The sequence below is a fragment of the Aotus nancymaae genome, unplaced genomic scaffold (genome assembly GCF_030222135.1).
Source record: "Aotus nancymaae isolate 86718 unplaced genomic scaffold, 86718_ANA_hifiasm-v0.15.2.pri h1tg000014l, whole genome shotgun sequence".
Taxonomy (NCBI): domain Eukaryota; kingdom Metazoa; phylum Chordata; class Mammalia; order Primates; family Aotidae; genus Aotus; species Aotus nancymaae.
The window spans coordinates 63862789-63884286 of record NW_026988425.1 but is presented as its reverse complement, the minus strand read 5'-3'; the positions used below and the strand labels follow the sequence as shown (position 1 = coordinate 63884286).

The following is a 21498-nucleotide window of genomic DNA, read 5'->3' as shown; positions in this document are numbered from 1 at the left end:
TTTTTGAGGATTTTGGAGATTCAAAGGCCAGAAAGACAACAATGATAAAGCAGAAATGACACTGACCATAGATAGGAAAGCTGTTGAGATCAGACTGAATATTAGTTACAGACAATATCCACCAGTGTTCTAAAACACAGAGGCCACTCAGAAAAGTTTAATTTTCTACTAAGCCACAGTATCTATTAATAGACTCTAGCTTAAACTGAAAAGACATAAATAAAAAGAATAATTTGCTAGCTATCTGTAATTAAAATCTGTATCAGAGACATATAACAAGCAATGTAGTCATGCAAGCTTCTATCTAGAGACTGTGTGCTCATTAGTAAAATAATTGGGGCAGTGGGGAGGACTAAGAAGTAAAGGAATAGTGAAGGCAACAAGAAATAAATTTTTCTGTCTTCCAACAAAGATCTTTAAAGAAATTCAGGAAACCTAGCTTTCACTCTCAGGTTAGGTACTTTTCTTCTTTGAGGGGACAGGAGTCTGTCTCACTTTGTTGACCTGGCTGGACTAAAGTGGTCCAATCTTAGCTCCCTGTAGCTTCAAATTCCTGGGCTCAAGTAATCCTCTTCCTTCAGCCTTCCATGTAGCTAGATAGGTATGAGCCACCATGCACAGCTAGGTACTATTTAAATAGGCTAATACAGCCAGAAGAAAGTATAGCATAAGCCAGCCTTTAACTGTAAAGACTGGTAAAATATTAAGTACTGAAACTGGATAGCAGATATATGGGAGTCCATTATTGCACTTCCGCACACATGAAACATTTCTAAAATGAAAATTTAAAAAGTATACTAGTAATTCCATCAGCCTGGCTTGGTACCTTCCAAGGAAGAAATAAAAAAAAGAAAAGGCTTTGGCTATGAGCAGTACAGGTTTTTATACCTAAGTTTTAAATAAAATTTATTTATCTTAAATAAAGGCAGTATGTGCTCAATCTAATTCCAAAGAAACAAATGTTTAAAAAATAAGTCGTATTTTACATTTGAACATAAACATATAATTTAATATGCATGTTAAGTGATAAGGCTGGCTAGGCGCAGTGGCTCACACCTGTAATCCCAGCACGTTAGGAGACCAAGGCAGATGGATCACCTGAGGTTGGGAGTTAGAGACCCGCTGGCCAATATGATGAAACTGCGTCTCTACTAAAAATATAAAAATTAGCCAGGCGTGGTGGCAGGCGCCTGTAATCCCAGCTACTCGGGAAGCTAAGGCAGAAGAATCGCTTGAACCTAGGAGGAGGAGATTGTAGTGAGCTGAGATTGCGCCATTGCACTCCAGCCCAGGCAATAAGAGTGAAACTCCATCTCAAAAGATTAAAAAAAAAAATTTTTTTCAAACCATCTGAGAAATTCACATAAAGGCTATGACATAAATTTTCTTGAAAGGTGAAGTTATATCTTAAAACACTATATAACTAGACATGCAGATAACAAATCCATCTAATTTGATTCTGTTTTAAAAAACTGATTAAAGAGTTCTAAAACTTTTTACAAAAATCCAAAGATCATATCATTAACAAAATGATGCTTACCTTAGACATTCACTAAGAACTTTGGGCTCATCTGGCTGCACATTTTGCAAAGAATCATTTTTCTCAGGCTGTAATATGACACCTTCCTCTTCAAAATCTTTACACGATTGATCTTCCATGTGTTGAGGAGTCTTGAAAACAAACAGTATTTTTTAATGTTTTGGGTTTCACAATGTGGAGTAACAGATTTCATTGAAAATGTTGTTCAATTTAAGAATAAAATGGCAAAAAATTTAAAATTATAAAATGGTGACTTTAAAATACTTTTAGCCGGGCGCGGTGGCTCACACCTGTAATCCCAGCACTTTGGGAGGCCAAGGCGGGTGGATCACGAGGTCAAGAGATCGAGACCATCCTGGTCAACATGGTGAAACCCTGTCTCTACTAAAAATACAAAAAATTAGCTGGGCATGGTGGCGCGTGCCTGAAATCCCAACTACTCAGGAGGCTGAGGCAGGAGAATTGCCTGAACCCAGGAGGTGGAGGTTGCGGTGAGCCGAGATCGCGCCATTGCACTCCAGCCTGGGTAACAAGAGCGAAACTCCGTCTCAAAAAAAAAAAACTTTTAATGCTTTTTCTTTAGCTATCTGAGAAAATTTCATGAGCTACTTCTTTTAGTATATCGCAAAGCCCCATTCTTTTTCTCCTAATCAAAGTAACTGCTTTGGTCTCATCTATTAGAAATGCCCCATGGGGACCTATCTTTCTGAATTCTTTTGATTATTATAATTGCATCATAGATCATGGGATTTTTTTTTTTTTAGACAGGGTCTCACTCTGTCACCCACACTGGAGTGCAATGGCATGATCATAGATAGCTCACTGAAGGCTTGAACTCCTGAGCTCAATTTATCCTCCTGCCTCAGCTCCCAAGTAGCTGGGACTATAGGAGCACACCATCAAGCCCCGGTAATTAAAAAAATTTTTTTTTGCTGAGAATCATTCTCAGCAAACTGACACAAGAACAGAAAACCAAACACCACATGTTCTGACTCATAGGTGGGTGCTAAACAATGAGAACATGTGGACACAGGGAGGGGAACATCACACACTGGGGTCTGTTGGGGGGTGGGGGCTAGGGGAGGGATAGCAGGGGGTGGGGAGGTTAGGGAGGGGTAACGCTGGGGGAAATGCCTGATGTAGGTTATGGGGATGGAGGCAGCAAACCACCATGGCATGTGTGTACCTATGTAACAATACTGCAAGTTCTGCACATGTACCCCAGAACTTAAAGTATAATTTAAAAAATGTATATTTATTTTGTAGAAACAGAGTGTTGCTATATTGACAGACTGATCTCAGACACCTGGCCTCAAGCATTCCTCTCACCTCAGCCTCCCAAAATGGTCGGATTACAGGCATGACTCACCATGCCTGGCCTATGGACCATGGAAATTATAAGAGAAGAAATTGAAATCTCAAAACATGCCAACTTTTTCCTTTATCTCAAAGACTATGTAAATAATCTAAAATTCAGTCTTTGTTCTTGGAATTGTATCTTAGTAGGGAGCTTTTAACATTTTATGCTGTTTAAGCCAATGTTAAAACTCACATATGTACTAATCTCTTCAAAAGAGGAGGTTAATTCAAATATCCACTAAGTGACAGGAAAAACCAACATTGAATATGAGGTCAGGTAACACAGATTACCTATCATGTAAATGCTCAAAATCTAAAATGGCTTTATAACTAGCAAGGCTGCTGGCTATGAGATTTTACCATAAATTTAATAAATGATTCACACAAATTGTGAGGTAATGTTTTTAAAAGAGGGTAGAGGGGTTGGGCATGGTGGCTCATGCCTGTAATCCCAGCACTGTGAGAGATCGAGGCATGTGGATCACCTGAAGTAAGGAGTTTGAGACCAGCCTGGCCAACATGGTGAAACCCCATCTCCACTAAAAATACAAAAATTAGTTGGGCTTGGTGGCGTGCACCTGTAGTTCCAGCTACTAGGGAGGCTGGAGGCAGGAGAATCACTTCAACCTAGGTGGTAGAGGTTCTAGTGAGCCAAGATCGTGCCATTGCATTCTAGCCTGGGTGACAGAAGAGACTCCGTCTCAAAAAAATAAGTAAGTAAAGGGTGAAGGGAAGCTTATATTAAGGCTCATGTACTTGTTTAACAAAAATGTGAAGAGGAATCAGAGTACTTACATCTCTACCAACACAGGATTCATTTTTATTCTTTTCATCTCTATCAACACAGGATTCATTTTCATTCATTTCTACATTGGCCCCAATTTCTTGCTGTGATACGAGAATTTCTTTTCTTTCAGCAGCTTTACCTACATTTGGCTTTGGCTTTTGCAATCGGCCCCTCACTTGTGCAGGTCTGAACGCCTTTAGTTGATTACCTTCCTGCAGACACTTTTTTTCACCCAAACTAGAACCACAAAGGAGTAAAATAAATGTTTATTTTGAAGTCACAAATTTCCTTCTCCCTGGCATGAATAAGTAAACCATTTGGAATATGAAATAATTCACAAATGTCCTGAAAAGACATAATCCGGCTGGGCACAGTGGCTCACGCCTGTAATCCCAACACTTTGGGAGGCCAAAACAGGAGGATTATTTGAGGTCAGGAGTTTGAGACCAGCCTGGCCAACATGGTGAAACCCCATCTCTACTAAAAATACAAAAATTAGCCAGGCATGGTGGTGGGCACCTGTAATCCCAGCTACTTGGGAAGCTGAGGCAAGAGAAGTGCTTGAACCCGGGAAGCAGAGGTTGCAGTGAGCAGAGACTGGGCCACTTCGAGACACAGCAAGACTCCATCTCAAAAAAAAAAAGAAAAAGAAAAAAAAAAAAAGACAAGATACGATCCTGGAAGCCTATTTTAAAAAGCAATTTTAAATAGAATTTTATTACAAAATTGGAAAAATCTACATCTGACAAGCATATAATACTATTCCTAAGGATACTATAGAATAATGTACAACTCCAGGGGATTAATCCCAAATCATGATATAAATGGTAACCTCTGGAACAGCCCAGAATCCACCAGTCAGATTCACAATGGACTGAAGCCTATTCTTGATTTCCATTTCAAGTTAAATATTCCCTTTTGAAATCCCTTGATATAAATAAAATTATGCAAGAACATATATTGTAACCACTGAAATGTAATGGCTAACTCAATAGATTCATAAAATTTACATAAGCAATATCAAACAGAGAATTATTAATGTTTCAAAACCACCTGTGGTTGAAAATAAACAAGGTACACCACTTGAAAACAAAATTCAGACCTTATTAAGTAGAAAACAAATTATTACAATCATTCCTAAGAGATACTATTTTTATACTACTTCCTGAATACTTACATAGATACAGTTTCAGCTTCTGGAGTCTCTCTCTCTGCAGTCTCCATTCTCAGAATGTCCAGTGTATTCATTTTATCCTTTTCCATGTGGTTCTGTGAATTTAATTTCCTACAATTTATCTACTTACCATAAAAAGTTCAAACTTTGTAATAAATAGAAATTACAACAACAGAACTGGCCCGGAGTAGTGGCTCAAGCCTGTAATCCTAGCACTTTGGGAGGCCAAGGCAGGTGGACTGGCTGAGCTCAGGAGTTGGAGTGAAACCCCACCTCTACTAAAATATAAAAAATTAGCCAGGTGTGGCAGCATGCCCCAGTAGTCCCAGCTACTTGGGAGGCTAAGGCGGGAGAATTGCTTAAACCTAAGAGGCAGAGATTGCAGTGAGCTGAGGTCACATCGCTGCACTCTAGCAGGGGTGACGGAGTGAGACTTTGCCTCCAAAAATAAATAAATATGAACTACAATTTTTGTACTTCTAACTAGAACACATTTTCTAAAACTCCTAAATGCAGATGATAATTTTTTTTCTTTTTTTTTTCAGACAAGGTCACACTCTGTTGCCCAGGCTAGAGTACAGTGATAGCTCACTGCAGCCTTGACCTCCCAGGTTCAGGTGATCCTCCCACCTCAGCCTCCTGAGTAGCTGGGACTACAGGTGCACACCATGCCCAGCTAGTTTTTTCTATTTTTTGTAGAGACTGGATCTCGCCATGTTGCCCAGGCTAGTTTCAAACTCCTGGGCTCAGGTGATTAGCCCACCTCAGCCTCCCAAAGGGCAGGGCTTACAGGTGTGAGCCACAACACCTGGTGTACATTTTTTTTTTTTTTGAACAAAAATGGATTCACACTAAATATTTCAGAAAGACATTTCTGAAATGTTAATTACCAAAGGATACAAAACTGAATTGAAACCATGACTCAGGCCGGGCGTGGTGCCTTACGCCTGTAATCCCAGCACTTTGAGAGGCCGAGGTGGACAGATCACAAGGTCAGGAGTTCAAGACCAGCCTGGCCAACATGGTGGAATTCCCTGTCTACTAAAAATACAAAAATTAGCCAGGTGCAGTAGCAAATGCCTGTAGTCCCAGCTACTCAGGAGGCTGAGGCAAGAGAATTGCTTGAACCTTGGAGGCGGAGGTTGCAGCAAGCCAAGACCATGCCATTACACTCCAGCCTGGGCAACAGAGTGAAATACCATCTCGGAAAAACAAACAAATAAACAAACAAAAACAACCAAACCATGGCTCAGATTTGTGAAAGAAAATCTTTAAGGATATATGTGAAAAGACTGATTACATGTGAATAATGAAATTACAAGTATTAGAAGAAACAAGATTACAACACTTCAAAGAAAAAAGGTAAAGAAAAAAATTACAACTAATTTTTAACTTTTACATGAATCTGCATTTTCCAAATTTTCTAGAATTTAATAATTATCTTATAAGATTAGAAATAATATAACTATACTATAAAGATTATGATAAAAGATACGTGACATAACAGGAAAAGAAGCAAACCAACATCTTAAAAAGTGTTTTAGCAAATAGATTCTTTAAGACAGTTTGACAATTGCATAACAATTCAGGAAACTCAGACATCAGAAAATTTTTTAAAGTAATAAAAAGAACAACAGAAGACATGTATAACAAGTCATAAAAATATTTAAAATATTATTTGACCCAACAATCCCATCATCTCTAGAAATTTATCCTTTGTCTGTATCCTTGAGAAAGCCTTATTTACAAAATTGTTTGCTTCTAATATACAAGTTAAAAAAACAAACAAAAATAGAAACAACTTAAACATCCATCAGTAGCATGTGAATAATGTAGCATATTGATTACGTAAATCAATATGTTAACCTGATATAGCTATTAAAAAGATCAATGCGACCCAAAAAAGTGTAAATTAATAGTTTCAGAGAAAAAGTTTTTTATTATTTTTTATGTTTTTGAGACAGAGTTTCGCTCTGTCACCCAGGCTAGAGTGCAGTGGCACAATCTCGGCTCACTGCAACCTCCTCCCTCCTGGGTTCAACCAATTCTCATGCCTCAAACTCCCAAGTAGTTGGGATTACAGGTGTGTGACATAATGCCCAGCTAATTTTTTTGTGTTTTTAGTAGAGATGGGGTTTTGTCATGTTGGCCAGGCTGGTTTCAAACTCCTGGCCTAAAGTGATCCACCTGCCTTGGTCTCCCAAAGTGCTGGGATTACAGGCATGCACCACTGTGGCCAGCTGAAAAGGTTTTGGCCAGGCACAGTGCCTCACACCTGTAATCTAGCACTTTTGGATGCGGAGGTGGGCAGATCACAAGGTCAGGAGTTTGAGACCAACCTTGCCAACACGGTGAAACCCTGTCTCTACTAAAAATACAAAACATAGCTGGGCGTGGAGGCACATGCCTGTAATCCCAGCTACTTGTGAGGCTCAGGCAGAATTGCTTGAACGCAGGAGGCGGAGGGTGCAGTGAGCTGAGATCATGCCACTGCACTGCAGCCTGGTGACAGAGCAAGACTCTGTCTCAAAAAAAAAAAAAATTGTATAAACAAAAGCCTAGTAAGATAGGAACATATCATTTTTTTTTTTTATACTTTACGTTCTGGTGTACATGTGCAGATCGTGCAGGACTGTTACATAGGTATACACACGCCATAGTGGTTTACTGCATCTATCCCCCCCATCATCTATATTAGGTATTTCTCCTAATGTTATCTCTCCCCAATTCCCCCACCCCGTTATCCCTCCCTTAGCCCCTGCGCCCCCCAAAAGACCCCGGTGTGTGATGGCCCCTGTGTTCGTGTGTTCTTTTGTTAAACAGCCACTTATGAAGGGTTTTCTGTTCTTGTGTCAGTTTGCTGAGAATGATGGTTTCCAGCTTCATCCATATCCCTGCAAAGGACATGAACTCATCCTTTTTTATGGCTGCATAGCATTCCATGGTGTATATGTGCCACATTTTCTTTATCCAGTCTATCATTTATGGGCATTTGGGTTGGTTCCAAGTCTTTGCTATTGAAAACAGTGTCACAATGAATATACATGTGCATGTCTTTATAATAGAATGATTTATAATCCTTTGGGTATATACCCAGTATTGGGATTGCTGGGTCAAATGGTATTTCTATTTCTAGATCCTTGAGGAATTGCCACACTGTCTTCCACACTGGTTGACTAATTTACACTCCTACCAATAGTGTAAAAGTGTTAAGATAGGAACAAATCTAATGTTAAGTTCTCGTATCTGTTTTAATATTAGTAACAGTGCTTTGTAATTACAAGTCAAAAATTTGTATTCCTATTTAGGGAAAATTTTTATAATTTTAATTTCCATAAAGTCTCTTACTCCATACCTTTTCAACGGAAGTTTCTGAGTGTGAATTCTTGTTCTCTGCTTCTGTTTTGCCTTCTGAAAGAACTGATTTCTTCCCAGCCCTTGACAAATTGGGTTTAGGTCTCTGGAAGTGACCTCTCAACATCGGTTTAACATTTTCTGTTTGATCAATTTCCCTGAAAAATTAACATTATTTAAATAGCATCCAACATACAATCATGTCCAAATGAACTTCTAAAATAACCTATCGAGAACTAGGAAGAACTCCTTTAAGAGCTCACTTTTAGAATAAGAGTAGCAAAGAAAACTTAAAAAGAAGAGAATAACTTGTTCTATCTGATATTAAAAATATACTATTCATCAGTAATCAAAACAGTGTTAATATATGAATAAACGAATAAAACAAATTTAAAATCCAGAAAATGACTCCAAAATAGACATGATTTTGGCATATACTGAAGGTAGCATCTCACAATAAGGAAGATAAGATGAAATGCAATACAATACAGTGAGGATAAAATTAATAAATACTAACTAAGATTAAATGAAGATGGGAAGGCTGGGCACAGTGGCTCACGTCTATAATCCCAGCACTTTGAGAAGCCAAAGTGGGTGGATCACCTTTGGGAAGCCAAGGTCAGGAGTTTGAGACCAGCCTGATCAACATGGTGAAACTCATTTCTATTAAAAATACAATTACCCAGGTGTGGTAAAACGTGCCTGTAGTCCCAGCTACCCAAGAGGCTGAGGCAGGAGAATCGCTTGAACCCGGGAGGCGGAGGTTGCAGAAGGCCAAGATGGCGCCACTGCACTCCAGCCTGGGCAACAAGAGCAAGACTGTCTAAAATTAGAAAAAAAAAAACATTAGCTGGATGTGGTAGTGCACACCAGCTACTTGGGAGACTAAGGTGGGAAGCTCACCTAAGCCTGGGAGGTCGAGGTTGCAGTGAGTTATAATCACACCACTGAACTCTTGCCTGGGCAACAGAGTGCAACCTTGTCTCAAATATATAAATAAATAAATAAATATCATAAATATTTAAAGGTGTATGTGTGTGTACACACCATATATTCTGTCAGCTCAGGAACTTACCCTACAAATATACTTGTATATAGGCAAAAAGACAGAGGTACAAGACTATAAACGTTGTTTAGCAAAACAACCTACATAGCAGTCAATAGGGCACTGATAATACGAACTATGATGCATACATACATAGAACACTATTAATTTACAAAAAGAACAAGGAGAGTCTCTATGTAAAGACAGAAGAAAACAACTACAAAATGTTATATATAGTATACTGTCATTAGGTTTATAATTAGAGCAAAAAATATAAATGTGTATTAGCTTGAATGTACTTTTTTTTAATCTCTGAAAGAATATAAGAAATAATATGGACTGTCTGAGTGTAAGGGGACAGGTAAGAGGGAGAGTTCAATCATACCTTTTTATACTTTTTGATGTTTGAATCCTACAAATGTATTGCCTATTTCAAAGACTAATTTACATTTTGATTTTTTAAAGGTTTGATTTCTATTGTGACAGTACTTTACTGAAAAATAAACTGAATAGACTTTAAGCCCATATGAGATGAGGAGTTATAAGGAATATTAAAAGTACATATAAAATCTTCAAGTATCTCTTCAAAGGGAGATTTTTATAATGCTTTTAATAGTTTATTGGGAAGATATTAATTTAATAAGTATCTATATACTAAAAGATATACTTCCTTGAAATCATCAATATCAAAATCCATTATTTTGACACTAAGCATAAAAAAACACTCAAATCAAGTAAAAGTAAAATTTCGTGGTAAATATTGAGGCTTCCAAATTGTTTTAGAATTTCATAAGTTACCACCTTCCTAAAATTCATATCATTATTATACAACAGATATGTAAGAGAATCTTTCTGCAATGAAATACAAAGTAATACACTCTTAACAGACCACAGTATAGTTACACATTAAATGATCCCCTCTACTATTAATAAACTATGTATTGATGGTCCCCTCTAATCCTTGAATAAAGCAACATTATTATCATTTAAGAACCTTATCAAAATTTTAGAAATAAATTCTATTGTATAAAATACTTACAGTGACTTTTTTTTTAGGTCAATATTTCTTTCTTCTGTACAACTACCCACAGCATTATTCACCTCACACAATGCTCTAATTCCAACTTCTAATGAAGGCAAATCTGGAATGCTTGATTCTGAAGCCTCAGTTGCTACTGATGTGACATCTTGTTGATTACTTAAAAAAAAAAAAAGAAAGAAACTATATCAGAGAGAGATTTCCTAATAATACATATTTTATAATAATTATTTTTAAAAATTTTAAACACATAAAATCACCATTTTGCAAGATGCTGCTTCACATTATAGAATAATACAAACTGCTGTATTAGCTTTTCTATGAGCCATCTTGCATTATGTTATAGAAAACTGTACCACCAGAGAAGCAGCAGCCACAAATTTACACGCTTAGGAACATGCTCAAGAAGTTTCAAAATGAAGGCATGGCGGCTCACGCCTGTAATGCCAGTACTTTGGGAGTCCGAGGTGAGCAGATCGCTTGAGGCCAGGAGTTTGAAACTATCCTGGCCAACATAGTTAAACCCTGTCTCTACTAAAAATACAAAAACTAGCTGGTTATAGTGGTGCAGACCTATAATCCCACCTACTCGAGAGACTGAGGCACAAGAATCATTTGAACACAGGAGGTGAAGATCACACCACTGTATTCCAGCCTGGGTGACAGAGCAAGATTCTATCTCAAAAAAAAGGCTTCAAAATGAGAAATTATTAAATGGGGTTTACACATCAAACATGTGTAAAATAATAGTAAAATTTAGGAATTAGCTTTCATTAAAATTTATATAGGCAATCCTTGCTTTGCAGGGAATTGTGTAACCAAATCATATAAAGCGAGGAGGACACAGCTCCAATAAGCTCAAGTTGCAGTTAACATAGTCCTACACAAAGTGAGAACTACAATATTAAAAAATATTTCAAATATCAGCCAGGTGTGGTTGCACATGCCTGTAGTCCCAGCTACTCAGAAGGCTGAAGTGAGAGGATTGCTTAAGCCCAGGAAGTCAAGGCTGCAGTGACCTGAGATTGCACTAATTTTACTACTGTCGAACTTATCAATCTTATCTTTTAAAGTCTGTATTTTCTACGTCTTAATAAATCCTTGACATTACAAAGACATTTTTCTACATTTCTTCTAAAAGTTGTAAAGATTTGTTTTTAGTCTTCAATCCATCAGGAAGTTAGTGGTTATGGTAATCCAAGGATAAAATATTACATTTTTCAAATCTCAACACAATCTAATGAATAGTTAGTTCAATCTTTGCCCCCTAATTTCTAAAGCTACCTCTGCCATATGACAGATTCCTAAATGTCTCTTCCTAAACTCTATATTCAGTTCCACTGAGTCAATTTGTCTAACTCTGTACCAATACCATGTTGTTGTAGTTATTCTAGCTTGAACATTAGTCTAGGACAGGGAGTCCCTCTCCAAAGTTGGTGTTTTTTAAAACTGTCTTTATCACTGGTGAGCCTTTGTTCTTGCGTACACAACAATTTTAGAATAAACTCTTTGTTTTCCAAAAACAACTGGGACTTTAACAGTCATTACAGGGTTGTTTTTTCCCTAAATTAGAAAAAGTTGGGGCCAGGCACAGTAGCTCACATTGAGGTGGGAGAATCGCTTGAGCCCAGGAGTTTGAGACCAGTCTGGAAAACACCTCTATTAAAAAATATTTTTAAGATTAGCTAGGTGTGGTGTCCCATGACTGCAGTCCCAGCTTCTTGGGAGGCTATTATTAAAATTAACAATAATTTTTAAAAATTATTTTAAAAATTAGAAAAAGCCATGAGTACAGTTTTGTGTAGTTTATGAAATTAGGTGTATCTCTGAAGTCACACTTTAGATATCTGTCAACTAGGAACAAACAACTATGAGAAATGGCATATGATTCCACTTATGTAAAATATCTAGATTAGACAGAGTCACGGAGACAGAAAGTAGTCTATAGCCTTACCCCTCTGAATGGGCCTAATTTGATCTCAAGCTAAGCAAGTCTGGGCCTGGTTAGTACTTGGATGGGAGACAGAAAGGAGATTAGAGATTATCAGTGGTTGCAGCAAGGGGAGAATGAGAAATTACTGCATAATGGGTACAGGTTTTCTGTTTCCAGTAATAAAAATCACTTTATAAATGGTGTTGATGGCTGCACAACAATGTAAATCTAACTAATGGCACTAAATTATATGCTTAAAAATAATTAACAGCTTTAAGTTTGTTTTTGGCAATAGTTTCTTAGATATGACACCCAAAAGTATAGGAAACAAAAGCAAAATTAGACATGGGACTACAATGAACTAAAAAGCTTCTGTACACCAAAGGAAACAGTAGACAGAGTGAAAAGGCATCCTATGGAATGGGAGAAAATGTGCAAGTCATATTTCTGATAAGGGGCTAAAATCCAAACTATATGAATAATTCTCAAAACTCAACAGCAAAAAATAAAATAACCTAATTAAAAAATTGGGCACAGGACCTCAATAGACATTTCTCCAAAGAAGATAATACAAATGGCTAACAGCTAGAAAGATGCTCAACATCAAAAATAATCCGGGAAATGCAAATCAAAAGAACCATAAGATATCACCTTCTATTTGTTCAGACAGACATTATTAATAAAATGAAAGACTGTATTAATTGAAGAGGATGTGGAAAAAACTGGAACCCTTGAACACTGTTGGTGGTAATGTAAAATGGTTCACCCACTATTGGAAACAGTATGAGGGTCCTCAAGAAATTAAAAGTAGAATGACCATGTGATCTAGCAACCCCACTTCTGGGTATTTATCTACAAAAATTGAAATCAGGACCTTGAAGAGATATTTGCACTCCCATTTTCAGTGATGCCAACAGACAGAAACAACCTAAATGTCCGTCAACCAATGACTGGATAAAGAAAATGTGGCAAATACATGTAATGGAATATTATTCAGTCATAAAAAAGGAAATCTTGCCCCGGAGTGGTGGCTCACGCCTGTAATCCCAGCACTTCAGAAGGCCGAGGCAGGTGGATCACGAGGTCAGGAGTTCAAGACCAGTCTAGCCAACAAAGTGAAACCCATCTCTACTAAAAATACAAAAAAAAAATAACCAGGTGTGGTGGTGTGCACCTATAATCCCAGCTACTCAGGAGGCTAAGGAAGGAGAACTGCTTGAACCCAGGAGGCGGGGGTTGCAGTGAGCCAAGATCACACCATTGCACTCCAGCCCGGGAGACAGTGCAAGACTCAAGTCTCAAAAAAAAGGGAAATCTTGTCACATGCTACAACATGGATGAAACTTCAAGATATTACACCAAGTGAAATAAGCCAGTTACAGAAAAATACTCCAATAGGCACTGTGGCTCACGCCTGTAATCCTAGCACTTTGGGAGGCCAAGGCGGGTGGATCACCTGAGCTCAGTTCAAGACCAGCCTGAACAACATGGTGAAACCCTATCTCTACTAAAAATACAAAACATTAGCTGGGTGTGGTGGTACATGCCGATGGTCCCAGCTATTTGGGAGCCTGGGAGGCTGAGGCTGCAGTGAGCTGAGATTGTGCCACTGCACTCCAGCCTGGGTGACAGAGTGAGACCCCTATCTCAAAAACAAAACAAAACAAACAAAACGAAAAAGAAAAAGAAAGAATCACGATTGCCAAGGGCTGGGAGGAGGAAATGGGAGTTGCTGTTCAATGAGTATAGAGGTGCAGTTATGCAAGGTAAAAAAAAAAATTCCAGGCCGGGCGCGGTGGCTCAAGCCTGTAATCCCAGCACTTTGGGAGGCCGAGGCGGGTGGATCACGAGGTCGAGAGATCGAGACCATCCTGGTCAACATTGTGAAACCCCGTCTCTATTAATACAAAAAAATTAGCTGGGCACGGTGGCGCGTGCCTGTAATCCCAGCTACTCAGGAGGCTGAGGCAGGAGAATTGCCTGAACCCAGGAGGCGGAGGTTGCGGTGAGCCGAGATCGCGCCATTGCACTCCAGCCTGGGCAACAAGAGTGAGACTCCGTCTCAAAAAAAAAAAAAAAAAAAAAAAAAAAAAAAAAAAAAAATTCCAGAGATCAGCAATATAACACTGTGCTTATAATTAACAATACTGTATACAACACATAAAAAAATCTGTTAAGAGGGTAAATCTCATGTTGTTATATTACAAATTAAATCAAATTTTAAAGCACACACACAGCAGGACACATCATATTCAAACTAATGAAAACCAAAGATAGAGAAAACCGTTACAGAAAATGATAAACCCATGCAAATATCAACCAAAAGAAAGCTACAATGGCAAAGTAAATATCAGAAAAAAAGAGCAACACCAGAAGGACGTACACAATGATAAAGGGAATTTTACCAAGAAGACAAAACAATCCTAGATATGTACACATCTTACAACAGAGCTTCAAAATATATGAGGCAAAAACAAATAGAACTGAAAAAACGAAACAGGCAAATCCCCAATTACAGATGGAGACTTCAACACTCCTTTCTTAGTAATCAACAGATGTGGATAAAACCAGATGTAGAAAATACCTTAATGAATGGATGGGGTCAGTTCTTTTCTCAACTTTTTCACTGGAGGCAGAACCCACAATGCCATCTATGGAAGGCATCTGCTCCTTACTGCATTCACCTTCCTTTACCTCAGGCCTTACAGACTGACATTTATCTACAAATACAAAATGCATGTTATTCTAAAAATGACAGCAAAAACGCCTTTTTTAAAGCGCAAAGGAATTTACCTATAACACGGTCTTTTCCTACAAAACCTTAATCCATTCAACATTCAAGTTCCTATCTGCAAGGCACACATCTTATTTTTAGACCATAATAAAAACTTAACATATATGAGGATCAGCCCAAGCTTCTTAGGCAGTTTGTAGCATCTTCCTTTTATCTTAAATTTTAAGTATTTAAAGTGACTTATTTTATATGTCAAGTAAGGAAAGTAAAAGTTGATTTAACTATTTTTTTGCTCCTTCAGAAGTGTACTTTTTTTTTTAGAAGTATACTAATTAATAACACAGTGACAGCTATCATTTATTGAGTACTTACTAAGTGGCAGGAATCCTTAAATCCATAAGATGCATTATCTCATTTAATACTTGAAACAATCCTATTAAAAGGTATTAATATTAATCTCATAGAGAACCACCTGAGTTCAGAGATCTTAAATAATTTGCAATACTTAAGCAAGTAAAAAAGCCGGAAGCAAGTAAAAAAGCTGGAATTTAATGCAAGGTCTGTTTGATTTCTAAAACCTGTTTGTGAATCATTAAGCTGTTTTGCATTATATGTAATGACTCTAAGGGTAAACCAAAAAAAGAGCATAATACTGTGATGTCTACAAAGCATACTATTTTAGCTACCAGGACTCTTTTATTAAAATCAGATGGGTAGGCCTGGCATGGTAGCTCACGCCTGTAATCCCAGCAGTTTGGGAGGCTGAGGCAGACAGATTTCAGGGTCCAGAGATCGAGACCATCCTGGCCAACATGGTGAAACCCCGTCTGTACTAAAAATACAAAAATTAGCTGGGTGCAGTGGTGTGCGCCTGTAGTCCCAGCTACTTGGGAGACTGAGGCAGGAGAATCGCTTGAACCCTGGAGGTGGAGGTTGCCAGGAGCCAAGATCGTGCTACTGTACTCCAGCCTGGCGACAGAGCCAGACTCTATCTCAAAAATATAAATAAAAATAAATAAAAATAAAATCAGATGGGTAAATCTCAACTATGGAAAATACAAATTTTATAGAAAGGTTGTTCTGGTCTGCTCCTACCTTTTCCTTATCAGCTTTAAATAATCTATATATGAACTCTTAAGGGAACAGGACTCCCTGTCAAATTCTTAGCCCTCATCCCCAAGCAACTCCTAAGTGGCAATATGTTTGCATTCAAAGAGTAAAAAAGAAAAATGGAAGGAATACATATTCCATTAGTTCTTTTATAGGAATTAATCCCTTGTGAGTTCACAGAGGTGCACTGTAGAGGTACAACATGAAAATCTGTGTTTTATTAACAGATATAAGCGACATACTTTTAAATATATAGACATGTGATTTCTAATCATAGTTAATGGGAAGGCACAGGAGGTGATACATCTTAGAAACAAACTTTAGAGGCCTCCACCCCGCCCCTCGAGGCAGCCAGGTGGGGTGCGGGGGGTCATTTAAAAAAAAAAAAAAACACTTTAGAGGCCTCTGCCCCGCCCCTCGAGGCAGCCGGGTAGGGTGCTGGGGCGGGGGTGGGGGGTCATTTAAAAAAAAACAAAATTTTAGAGAACAATCTCCCCACTTTAATTTGTTTCCTTTAATTTTTTTTTACAATAAACTTTTTTCCTTTAATTAAAAATAAATTAGCACAGTAAATTAGCACAGTACCATGAATACAGAACCAATTAATAAGTATCAATTGCTATCCAGACAGAAAATGAAGTTACATACCATATTACTGTACATGTCTTCTCAAGTAATATAAAGCCTTTTAAAATATAACTTACTCTTGTGTTTTTTTCCTTTAGAAGGACCCGCCTGAACAGTGGCATTTTCTAAAAGATTGTTTACTTCCAGTTCATTAGCCTTATCTTGATTCTTTCTTCTTTGTTTCTTTTGATTTAGGTCTACTTCTAATGCAACCTGTTCTGCATCCTCCCCTGATAAAGTCAGAGACTCTTCTTCAACTGTCTGAGCATCCTTCTGAGATCTTTCTGTGTCTGAAATTCTAGAACTCATAGACTCATCTGGATCATCATTTACTCCTTCACAGGCAACTTTTTTCACTGAAAAGAAGAGAAATGGCTATAAATGTGTAAACAACCTAAAGAAAAATTTGTAAAGGTGGAGAAGATACTTAAAGATCTCCTCCGTAGTATTTATTTATATAAACAAAAAACCTAAAGACAACCTAAAATGTCCAATGGGAAATGACTAAATAATATATAAAAATCCATGCAGTCAAAAACAATAATGAGGTAAATTTATACGTACTCATGTGAAAAATTTCAAAGCATATTGTTGCATTTAAAAAAAATCAAGTGGCGGTCAGGTGTGGTGGCTCATGCCTATAATCCCAGCACTCTGGGAGGCCAAGCAGATGGATCACGAGGTCAGGAGATAGAGACTAACTATGCTGGCCAAAATGACGAAACCCTGTCTCTACTAAAAATACAAAAATTAGCTGGGCATGGTGGCACACACCTGTAGTCCCAGCTACTTGGGAGGCTGAGGCAGCAGAATTGCTTGAACCCAGGAGGTGGAGGTTGCAGTGAGTGGAGGTCACGCCACTGCACCCTAGCCTGGCAACAGAGTGAGACTCCATATCAAAAAAAAAAAACCAAGTGGCAGAACAAGATACACATAAAATCTCCTTTTTATTAAGCAAAAACAATTACATATAGAGATACTCCTTGACTTACACTGGGTTTCATCCAAATAAACTCATCATAAGTTGAGTATACTGTAAATCAAAAATGCATTTAATACAGGCCAGATGCAGTGGCTCATGCCTGTAATCCCAGCACTTTGGGAGGCCGGCGCTGCAGATCATCTGAGGTCAGGAGTTCGAGACCAGCCTGGCCAACATAGTGAAACCCCATCTCTACTAAAAATACAAAAATTAGCTGGTGTAATCCTAGCTACTCAGGAGGCTAAGGCAGGAGAATCACTGAAACCTGGGAGGCGGAGGTTGCAGCAAGCCAAGATCACGCCATTTTACTCCAGCCTGGGCAATAAAAGCAAAACTCTGGACTGGGCGTGGTGGCTTACACTTGTTATCCCAGCACTTTGGGAGGCTGAGGCAGGTGGATCACTTGAAGTCCCAGATCACTTGAGGTCAGGAGTTCGAGACCAGCCTGGCCAACATGGTGAAATCCTGTCTCCACTAAAAATACAAAAATTAGCCAGGCGTGGTGGCAGGCACCTGTAATTCCAGCTACTTGGCAGGCTGAGGCAGGAGAATCGCTTGAACCAGAGAGGTGGAGGCTGCAGCGAGCCGAGATCATGCCACTGCACTCCAGCCTGGGCAACAGAATAAGACTTCATCTCAAATCAAAAAAAAGAAAAAAAAGGAGCAAAACTCTGTCTGAAAAGAAAAAAAGAAAATGCATTTAATACATAATAGCTTGGCCTAGCCTACTTCAAATGTGCTCAGAACACATACATCAGCCTACTGTTGAGTAAAATCATCTTGCAGAAAGCCTATTTTAAAACAAAATGGTGAATATCTCATATAAGTACTGAATACTATACTGAAAGCGAAAAATGGAATGGCTGTATGAGTAATGGAAGTACAGCTTCTACTAATGAATATCACTTTCACACTACTGTAAAGTTGAAAACTCACAAGTTGAACCATTGTAAGTTGGGGACTGTATATTATAAGACACACACATAAATGCATACATATGCATAGAAAAGGGTTTCACAATAGTAATCTCTGGGAAATCTGAAGAATTTCCTTTCAGAGACAGGAGATAGTAGGGAGAGTTTAAGAATTTTATCTTCTGTGTACTTTTTTCAATGAACAAATTATTTTAAAATAATTTCTACTGCCCTTCCTGTTAAGGTCTATTAATTATCAACTGTATCAAAAGGTGAAAACTTGAATTTTTTTAAAAAAACTATAGATCACCAAGAAACAGCATCTACTATATTGTTTTTTTTTTTGTTTTTTTTTAGACAGAGTTTTGCTCTTGTTACCCAGGCTGGAGTGCAATGGCTCGATCTCGGCTCACTGCAACCTCCGTCTCCTGGGTTCAAACAATTCTCCTGCCTCAGCCTCCCCAGTAGCTGGGACTACAGGCATGAGCCACCATGCCCAGCTAATTTTTGTATTTTTAGTAGAGACGGGGTTTCACCTTGTTGACCAGGACGGCCTCGATCTCTTGACCTCGTGATCCACCCGCCTCAGCCTCCCAAAGTGCTGGGATTATAGGTGTGAGCCACCGCGCCCGGCAGCATCTACTACATTTGAATGTTTGCCCCTTCCAAAATGCATGATGAAATTTAATTGCCATTGTAACATTATTAAGAGGTAGAACATTTAAGAGGTGACAGGACATGAGGGCTCTGCCCTCATTAGAACTAGTGCTGTTATGAAAGGGCAGGTTTGGCCCCCTCCTGCTCTCTCTTTGCTTTTCTGTCATGTGATGACACAGCAAGAATACCCTTGCCAGATGACAATGCCTTCATCTTAGAGAAATAAATTTCTGTTCTCTATAAATTATCTGATACAGCACCCTAAAACTAAGTCAGTCTCCAAAGCAAAAGCAAGCTTAACTTCATAGCCATGGTTGATCAGACATTTTCTCTAAAAATATCTAATCTCAAAGGGTAATGACATTCAATGTCATTTACTTTTGTTTTTAAAAAAGTTAGGCCATGCATGGTAGCTCATGCCTGTTATACCAGTACTTTGGGAGGCCAAGGCAGAGGGATCGCTTGAGGTCAGGAGTTCAAGAGCAGCCTGGACAATACTGCAAGACTCTGACTCTACAAAAATCTTTTAAAAATTAGCTGAGCATATTGGTACACACCTGTAGTCCTAGCTACTCAGGAGGCTGACGGAGGATCACTTGAGCCCAGGAATTTGAGGCTGCAGTAGGTTATGAGTGCATCACTGCACTCCAGCCTGCACAAAAGAGCAAGACCCTATCTCAAAAGCAAATAGTAAACAAAATTAAACTTAAGGCCGGGCGCAGTGGCTCACACCTGTAATCCCAACACTTTGGGAGGCCGAGGCGGGTGGATCACGAGGTCAAGAGATCGAGACCATCCTGGTCAACATGGTGAAACCTCATCTCTACTAAAAATACAAAAAATTAGCTGGGCATGGTGGCTCATGCCTGTAATCCCAGCTACTCAGGAGGCTGAGGCAGGAGAACTGCCTGAACCCAAGAGGCGGAGGTTGCGGTGAGCCGAGATCACGCCATTGCACTCCAGCCTGGGTACCAAAAGCGAGACTCCATCTCAAAAAAAAAAAAAAAAAAAAATTAAACTTAAAAGATTAGGATTGTAAAATTGAGAAAATAAATCTGATTTATTTTATAAGAATAATCATTTTTAAATATCTGAGACATAATAACATACCTAAAAAGTTTGGCTGGGCGTGGTGGCTCACGCCTGTAATCCCAGCACTTTGGGAGGTTGAGCCGGGCAGATCACCTGAGATCAGGAGTTCAGACCAGCCTGACCAACATGGTGAAACCCCGTCTCTACAAAAAATACAAAATTAGCCAGGTGTGGTGGTGCATGCCTACAATCCCAGCTACTTGGGAGGCTGGGGCAGGAGAATCGCTTGAACCCAGGAGGCGGAGGTTGCAGTGAGCTGAGATCATGCCATTACACTCCAGCCTAGACAACAAGAGCAAAATTCCAACTCAAAAAAAAAAAAACAAAAAAAAAACTTTCTGGCTGGGTGTGGTGGCTCATACCTGCAATCCCAGTACTTTGGGCGGGCAAGGTGGGCAGATTATTTGAGGTCAGGAGTTTAAGCCCAGTCTGGCCAACATAATGAAACCTCATCTCTATGAAATTACAAAATTTAGCCTGGTGCATGGCGGCACATGCCTGTAATCCCAGCTACTAAGGAGGCTGAGGTGAAATAACTGCCTGAACCCGAGCAGTGAAGGATTCAGTAAGCCGAGATTGTGACACTGCATTGCAGCCTGGGCGACAAAGTGAGACCCTGTCTCAAAAAAAAGTCCTCATATTAAATAACAGTGAGTTACTCATGTTATCACCTGTAACATGATAATCACAAGAAGATATATATTTTAATCTTCTAGGATTATGTATAATAAGTAAAAAAAATTACTATTAAGAATAAAGATATTTTGCAGTTATCAATACTACTTTTTAAAAGATATAGGCACCATGCTCCAGAAGAAGAAATTCTAGCCTGGCTTTGAACAGAAAAGAGTTAATTTAGCGGGCTTGACTACTATCCTTTGAAAATCCTTCTTATAAGGTTGGCCCTTGGGCCATGTCTCAGATTTTGGTTCTGGGAAGGGTTCCTACCACCCTGATTATTAGTGGCTTACTGTGCCTTAGTTGTACAATGTGGTTTATGCCAAACTGCTTTCCTTCTGGAAGTCTGAAAGTGTGATATGTTCCAGGCAGAGGAAGCTGAATCCCGAGTCTTCTTGGTGAATAATTAAACCCTGGGAGATGGTCGTGGGGACCCCCAACATAGGCTCTCACAATCCTAGGTTTCAGTTCTG

General features: G+C 38.8%; 1 protein-coding gene across 5 annotated transcripts in view; it reads right to left on the bottom strand.

Moving 5' to 3' along the window:
* BDP1 (B double prime 1, subunit of RNA polymerase III transcription initiation factor IIIB) overlaps positions 1 to 21498 on the bottom strand; it is a 122347-nt gene that overhangs the window by 66419 nt on the left and 34430 nt on the right. For all 5 annotated transcript variants that reach the window (XR_010342596.1, XR_010342597.1, XR_010342598.1 and 2 more), the window contains exons 10-16: positions 16780 to 17058; positions 14816 to 14951; positions 10299 to 10457; positions 8216 to 8372; positions 4864 to 4955; positions 3695 to 3923; positions 1541 to 1671 (exon numbers count right to left, since the gene is read on the bottom strand). Coding sequence is in view for 2 of the 5 variants with exons in the window: in XM_021673209.2 (XP_021528884.2) it covers positions 1541 to 1671; positions 3695 to 3923; positions 4864 to 4955; positions 8216 to 8372; positions 10299 to 10457; positions 14816 to 14951; positions 16780 to 17058 (1183 nt within the window). In the remaining 3 variants the exon portion in view is untranslated. The remainder of the gene's footprint in view (positions 1 to 1540; positions 1672 to 3694; positions 3924 to 4863; positions 4956 to 8215; positions 8373 to 10298; positions 10458 to 14815; positions 14952 to 16779; positions 17059 to 21498) is intronic.